General features: G+C 68.2%; 2 protein-coding genes across 6 annotated transcripts in view; both read right to left on the reverse strand.

The window, feature by feature from the left end:
• Nucleotides 1-7,500, reverse strand: part of LOC107523524 (interleukin-3 receptor subunit alpha-like) — a 242,023-nt gene that overhangs the window by 120,959 nt on the left and 113,564 nt on the right. The window lies entirely within an intron of this gene.
• AKAP17A (A-kinase anchoring protein 17A) overlaps nt 1-7,500 on the reverse strand; it is a 7,795-nt gene that overhangs the window by 89 nt on the left and 206 nt on the right. Inside the window, exons 2-7 of one of the 3 annotated variants that reach the window (XM_060183121.1) lie at nt 3,423-4,196; nt 2,503-2,651; nt 2,097-2,337; nt 548-1,645; nt 438-459; nt 1-296 (exon numbers count right to left, since the gene is read on the reverse strand). The exon at nt 1-296 is cut by the window's left edge and continues 89 nt beyond it. In XM_060183121.1, the coding sequence (XP_060039104.1) occupies nt 845-1,645; nt 2,097-2,337; nt 2,503-2,651; nt 3,423-4,187 (1,956 nt within the window). In that variant the 5' untranslated portion in view covers nt 4,188-4,196 and the 3' untranslated portion in view covers nt 1-296; nt 438-459; nt 548-844. Of the gene's footprint in view, nt 297-437; nt 1,646-2,096; nt 2,338-2,502; nt 2,652-3,422; nt 4,197-7,500 lie in introns of all 3 variants that reach the window. The other 2 variants (XM_060183122.1, XM_060183120.1) reach the window with 2 other exon arrangements.

Consider the following 7,500-nt stretch of genomic DNA (forward strand, 5'->3'; position numbering starts at 1 on the left):
ACTTAGCACAACGCTCAGGGAGAAGGCAAACAAAAAGAAACGCGGGGAGCACGCCAGGCCGGCTCTGCGGGACGGGGGGCCCGGATCGGGCGAGTCGTGCGTGTCGGGGGCGGTGACGGGGGTGGGGGCGGTGCCTCTCGGACACTCGGCCTCATCTCGGGGACGCCGACAGCTAGTGGCACCTGGGGACACTCGGCTGCATCTCGGGGATTCTGGGTGACAATTGATGCCATCTTGGAGACGCTCAGCACCCCGGGGACAGCTGATGTCCCGGAGACACTGGGCGTCCGGAGACACTGGGCATCCCGGGGACACTGAGCCGCATCCTGGGGACACTGGGTGACAAGGTGATGGCATCTTGCAGACTCCCAGCACCCCGGAGACAGCTGATGTCCTGGAGACACTGGGCGTCCGGAGATACTGGACGTCCTGGAGACACTGGGTCGCATCTTGGGGACACTGGGTGACAAGTTGATGGCATCTTGCAGATGCTCAGCACCCCGGGGACAGCTGATGTCCTGGAGATACTGGGTCACATCTTGGGGACACTGGGTAACAGTGGATGGCATCTTGCAGACGCTCAGCACCCCGGAGACAGTTGATGTCCTGGAGACACTGGGCGTCCCGGAGACACTGAGCCGCATCTTGGGGACACGGGGTGACAGCTGGTGGCCTCTTGGAGACGCTCAGCACTCCGGGGACACCGGGCGACAGTTGGCATCCTGGAGACACTCGGTGACGGTGTGTGGCGTGCCAGCAACACGTGAAGGAGAGTGTCACCGGGGACATGTGGCGAAGGCGTCCAGTCCCCCGGGGACGCCGGTGGCCGCCGGGCAGCGGGGCCTCACCTGTTCCAGGCGCCGCGGTGGCCGCGGGAGGTGGAGCGCGACCTGTCCCTGTCCCCGTCCCCGCGGTCTCCCCGGCGGTGGCGGCCTCTGCGGCGAGCGTCTGCGTCCCCCGCGTCCTCGTCCCTGTCCCCGCGCTCCCGGCTGCGCTGGCGGCGGTGTCGCCGGGTCTCCCCGCGGTCCGCGGGGTCCCCGCTGTGGGAGCGGCGGTCGCGTGCGCGGGGGCCTGGGCTGGCGCGCTCCCGGCGGCCCCTGCGGTCACCGTCGTCACGGTCGTCGGCGCGCTTCTGCGGGCGGCCCGGGTCCCCGGGGTGGCGGTCAGGGTCCCCGTCGCGCTCGGCGCTGGGCTCGCGGTTGCACTTGTCCCGCGCGTCGGGGTCTCTGTCTCTGTCCTTGTCTCTGTCCTTGTCCCTGCGCGGCTCCGCGGGCGTGTTGTCAGGGATGCAGGCCAACACCCCGGGGCCCCCCTGCGCCCCGGGGTCTCCCCGGCGGCCGCGCACGGTCTGCCGCAGGATGTCGAGCACCGGCTGCAGCAGCTGCGCGCGCGCCAGGCCCGGGGCGTCGGGGGCGCAGGCGGCCGGGTCGGGGTCCGGGGCGCGGTCGTTGGCGTCGGGCGCGCGCTTGCTGAGCAGCAGGCTGAGCAGCCGGCCCCGCAGCTCCCGCTCCCGCCGCTGCAGCCCCAGCGCGCGCCGCTTCTCCTCCTCCACGCGCCGCAGCTCCAACTCCTGCTGCCGCCGTCGCTGCCGCTGCTCCTGCCGCTGCCGCTGCTCCCGCCGCTCCTGCTCGCGCAGCCGTGCCGCCTGCCGGGGAGGAGGGAGGGACGCGGGGGTGGTGGGTCAAGGGGCTCAGCCAGGGCAGGGGTCACCCACAGGGAGGGGGTCACGGGGTCACCCACTGGGAGGGATCACGAGTCACCCATCAGGGGGATCCCAGGAAGGGGTCGCCTACGGCGAGGGGTCAGGGGCCGCCCACAGAGGGGGGGGTGTCAGGGTCACCCACGGGGAAGGGGCCGTGGGATCACACGTAGGGAGGGGTCACTAGTCACTCATAAGGGAGATGACAGGAAGGGGTCACCCGCAGGGAGGGGTCAGGGGTCGCTCACAGGGAGGGGGTCAAGGGTCACCTACAAGGAGGGGGGTCCCAGGGTGACCCATCAGGGGGCTCCCGGGAAGGGGTCACCCGCAAGGAGGGGTCAGGAGGGGTCAGGGGCCGCCGCCTCCCGGGAGGGGAGGGGTGGGGAGGGCCGGCTACCTTGGCGCGGCTGAGCAGCTCGGCCACCAGGCGCAGCGAGTGCAGGTTGCGCTGGGCCAGCAGCAGCTTCCGCTCCTCCAGCCGCACCTCCTCCTGCAGCCGCCGCTGCTCCTGCGCCTGCGCCTTCTCCTGCCGCCTCAGGCTGCGCCGCTGCGCCCGCGCCCGGGCCCGCGCCTCCCGCCGCCGCCGCCGCTCGCCCCGCCGCCGCAGGCGCTCCTGCTCCTCCTGCTCCCGCTGCTTCCTACTCGACGGACGACAGGGGACAGGGGACAGGGGACACGGGCAGGGGGCGGGCAGGGACAAGCTCACGCCGGGCGCACCTGCACCTGCACCTGCCCACGCCCCCGCCCAGGTGTCCCCCGCACCACAGACCCCGCCCCCGCCCCCACCCAGGTGTCCCCCGCACCTCTCCTCTGCCCGCTGCCGCTCCTCCGCCTCCTTCTCGCGCCGTTTCTGCTCCTCGCGCTGCCGCTCGAGCTCCTGCAGCTTCTGCCGCTCCAGCTGCCGCTTGCGGATGGAGGCGTCGCTCAGGTGCTTCGTGGAGTCGAACGACACCTGCGGGGACCGGGGCCGTCGGGAACTGGGGGCCGCACGGGACTCGGGACCCCGTGTCCACCTCAGGAGTCGGGACGATCCCGTGTTCGCCTCAGGACTCAGGATCCCCTAGGTCACCGTGTTCACCACAGGAGTCCGGGTGCCCCCCTGGGACCCCACGTTCACCTCAGGAATCGGGGCCCCCGGGTCCCTGTCTTCACCTCAGGACTCGGGGCGCCCCCATGGGACCCCATGTTCACCTCAGGACTCGGGGCCCCCCAGGTCCTCGTGTTCACCTCAGGCATCAGGATGCCCCCACGGGACCCTGTGTTCACCTCAGGAATCGGGGCACCCCCACGGGACCCCATGTTCACCTCAGGGGTCGGGGTGCTTCCTATGGGACCCTGTGTACACCTCAGGAATCAGGGCTCCCCCCAGGTCCCTGTCTTCACCTCAGGACTCAGGGTGCCTCCTATGGGACCCCACGTTCACCTCAGGACTCGGGGTGACCCCCTGGGACCCCACGTTCACCTCAGGACTCGGGGTGTCTCCTATAGGATCCCACGTTCACCTCAGGACTCGGGGTCCCCAGGTCCCTGTCTTCACCTCAGGACTCGGGGTGACCCCCTGGGACCCCACGTTCACCTCAGGAATCAGGGCCCCCCGGGTCCCTGTCTTCACCTCAGGACTCGGGGCCCCCCCAGGTCCCTGTCTTCACGTCAGGCGTCAGGGCGGCCCCACGGGACCAGGGGCGCACCCCCGCCCCCGCAGAGGCCCCGCCGCCGCGCCCACCTTGATGTTGCAGGCCACGGCCTTGCCGTCGTCGCCCTTGAACATGAGCTTCATGCCGCGCAGCGCGCTCATGGCCTGGATGAAGCCGGCGTACTCGCGGTACTGCACGTAGGCCTCGAAGTTGAGGTGGCCGCCGAAGCTGAAGGTGTGGAAGTTGCGGCCCGTCATCTCCTCGCGGTACGGGTCGAGCATGGGGATGTCCACGTGGCGGATGGCGCCGAACTTCTGGAAGACGCGCGCCAGCACCTGCTCGCTGGGCCGCTCGGGCGCGGGCGCGTCGCGGGGCGCGAACCAGCGGCAGGGCAGCCCCTCCAGGTGGATGGTGTCGGGCCGCTCGCCGGGCAGCGCCTCGTCCATGTCGCGCGCGTCGCGGAAGAACGAGTCCCAGTCGTGGCGCGACGGGAAGTCCAGCTTGAACTCGGCGGCGCGCACGCGCAGGCTGTCGGCCCAGCCGCTCAGCTTGATGGTCTTGCCGTCCAGCCGCGCCAGCGCGGCGCGCACCAGGCCGCGGTGCTCCAGCTCGCCCTCGAAGCGGATGAAGTCCATGGTGGACTTGGCGATGCGCAGCGCCGAGAAGGGCGGCTGCGCCACCATGGCCTTGAGGCGCTCCATCACCTCCCAGTTGGAGATGGCCTTGCCCGGCGGCTTGAGCGGCGGCAGCGCCACGCTGATGCTCATCCGCGCCACCGGCTTCAGGTACAGCCCGTGCGCCGCGCACAGCTCCACCGCCTCCGACGTGTCGTGCACGATGGTGGCCGCCGCCATGGCCCCGGGCTGCGGGACGGAGGGGCGGGGGGGGGCGGGGACGGACGGGAGGATGAACGGGGGGGGGGGGGGGAACACGAGACGGAGGGGCGGGGGGACGTGGGGACAGATGGACAGGGAGAGGGGCAACGGGGGGGACAGAGGGAGTGAGGGATGGGGACAGGGGGACAGAGGACGGGGACAGACGGACAGGAGAGGGATGGGGGCAGAGGGAGTGAGGGGCGGGGACGGACCGGGACAGGGAAATGTAGAGACAGACGGATGGGAAGGACGGATGGACGGGGACAGAGGAAGGGACAGAAGGACAGGAGGACGGGGACAGCGGGAGTGAGGGACAGGGGGATGGAGGACAGAAGGACAAAGGAACAGGGGGACAGAAGGTCGGGGACAGAAGGGGGTGGTGGACAGAGGGACGGACGGGAGGACAGGTCACAGAGGGACAGCGGGACGGGAGGACACGGGACAGAGGGACGGGGACGGACAGAGGGAGGCAGCAGGGGCTAACGGACGAGACCCTGCAGCGGGGCCCAGGAAGCCCTCGCCTCGGCACCCAAGGCCTCAGCGCGACCCAACCCCAGGGCCTGGGACCCCGCACAGCCCTGGAGGGACCCCGCGGGCGCCGGGACACACGGACGCCAGACCCCAGACACTGTCCGGGAAACCCCGTTCTCACACCCCCAGCCCCTGGAACCCCCAAACTGACCGGGAGACCCCGTTCTCACACCCCCGACCCCAGACCCCAAAAACTGACCGGAAAACCCCGTTCTCACACCCCAAAACCCGGACCCCCAAACTCTGGCCGGGAGACCCCGTTCTCACAGCCCCGACCCCTCAAACTCTGACCAGGAAACCCCGTTCTCACACTCCCGACCCCAGCCCCCCAAACTCTGACCGGGAGACCCCGTTCTCACACCCCCAACCCCAGACCCCACAAACTGACCGGGAAACCCCGTTCTCACACCCCAAAACCCAGACCCCCAAACTCAGACTAGGAGACCCCGTTCTAACACCCTGAGTCCTTGAACCCCCCAAAACTGACCGGGAAACCCCGTTCTCACATCCCCAACCCCTCAAACTCTGACCCGGAAACCCCGTTCTCACACCCCCGACCCCAGCCCCTCAAACTCTGACTAGGAGACCCCGTTCTCACACCCCCTACCACAGACCCCTCAAACTCTGACCGGGAGACCCCGTTCTCACACCCCAAAACCCGGACCCCCAAACTCAGACCGGGAAACCCCGTTCTCACATCCCCAACCCCAGCCCCTCAAACTCTGACCGGGAGACCCCGTTCTCACACCCCCAAACCCCGACCCTCAAACTCTGACCGGGAGACCCCGTTCTCACACCCCCGGCCCCAGCCCCCCAAACTCTGACTGGGAGACCCCGTTCTCACACCCCCGACCCCAGCCCCTCAAACTCTGACCGGGAGACCCCGTTCTCACACCCCTGACCCCTGACCCCCAAACTCTGACCGGGAGACCCTGTTCTCACACCCCGACCCCAGACCCCCAAACTCTGACTGGGAAACCCCGTTCTCACACCCCCGACCCCTCAAACTCTGACCAGGAGACCCCGTTCTCACACCCCCGACCCCAGATCCTCAAACTCTGACCGGGAGACCCCGTTCTCACACCCCCGACCCCAGATCCTCAAACTCTGACCGGGAGACCCCGTTCTCACAGCCCCGACCCCTCAAACTCTGACCAGGAAACCCCGTTCTCACACTCCCGACCCCAGCCCCCCAAACTCTGACCGGGATACCCCGTTCTCACACCCCCAACCCCAGACCCCACAAACTGACCGGGAAACCCCGTTCTCACACCCCAAAACCCAGACCCCCAAACTCAGACTAGGAGACCCCGTTCTAACACCCTGAGTCCTTGAACCCCCCAAAACTGACCGGGAAACCCCGTTCTCACATCCCCAACCCCTCAAACTCTGACCCGGAAACCCCGTTCTCACACCCCCGACCCCAGCCCCTCAAACTCTGACTAGGAGACCCCGTTCTCACACCCCCTACCACAGACCCCTCAAACTCTGACCGGGAGACCCCGTTCTCACACCCCAAAACCCGGACCCCCAAACTCAGACCGGGAAACCCCGTTCTCACACCCCCGACCCCAGCCCCTCAAACTCTGACCGGGAGACCCTGTTCTCACACCCCGACCCCAGACCCCCAAACTCTGACCGGGAAACCCCGTTCTCACACCCCCGACCCCTCAAACTCTGACCAGGAGACCCCGTTCTCACACCCCCGACCCCAGATCCTCAAACTCTGACCGGGAGACCCCGTTCTCACACCCCCGACACCAGCCCCTCAAACTCTGACCGGGAGACCCCGTTCTCACAGCCCCGACCCCTCAAACTCTGACCAGGAAACCCCGTTCTCACACTCCCGACCCCAGCCCCCCAAACTCTGACCGGGAGACCCCGTTCTCACACCCCCAACCCCAGACCCCACAAACTGACCGGGAAACCCCGTTCTCACACCCCAAAACCCAGACCCCCAAACTCAGACTAGGAGACCCCGTTCTAACACCCTGAGTCCTTGAACCCCCCAAAACTGACCGGGAAACCCCGTTCTCACATCCCCAACCCCTCAAACTCTGACCCGGAAACCCCGTTCTCACACCCCCGACCCCAGCCCCTCAAACTCTGACTAGGAGACCCCGTTCTCACACCCCCTACCACAGACCCCTCAAACTCTGACCGGGAGACCCCGTTCTCACACCCCAAAACCCGGACCCCCAAACTCAGACCGGGAAACCCCGTTCTCACACCCCCGACCCCAGCCCCTCAAACTCTGACCGGGAGACCCCGTTCTCACACCCCCAAACCCCGACCCTCAAACTCTGACCGGGAGACCCCGTTCTCACACCCCCGGCCCCAGCCCCCCAAACTCTGACTGGGAGACCCCGTTCTCACACCCCCGACCCCAGCCCCTCAAACTCTGACCGGGAGACCCCGTTCTCACACCCCTGACCCCTGACCCCCAAACTGACCGGGAGACCCTGTTCTCACACCCCCGACCCCAGCCCCCCAAACTCTGACTGGGAGACCCCGTTCTCACACCCCCGACCCCAGCCCCTCAAACTCTGACCGGGAGACCCCGTTCTCACACCCCTGACCCCCAAACTCTGACCGGGAGACCCTGTTCTCACACCCCGACCCCAGACCCCCAAACTCTGACCGGGAAACCCCGTTCTCACACCCCCGACCCCAGCCCCTCAAACTCTGACCAGGAGACCCCGTTCTCACACCCCCGACCCCAGATCCTCAAACTCTGACCGGGAGACCCCGTTCTCACACA

Source organism: Erinaceus europaeus, chromosome X (genome assembly GCF_950295315.1).
Source record: "Erinaceus europaeus chromosome X, mEriEur2.1, whole genome shotgun sequence".
In the NCBI taxonomy this organism is placed as follows: Eukaryota; Metazoa; Chordata; class Mammalia; order Eulipotyphla; family Erinaceidae; genus Erinaceus; species Erinaceus europaeus.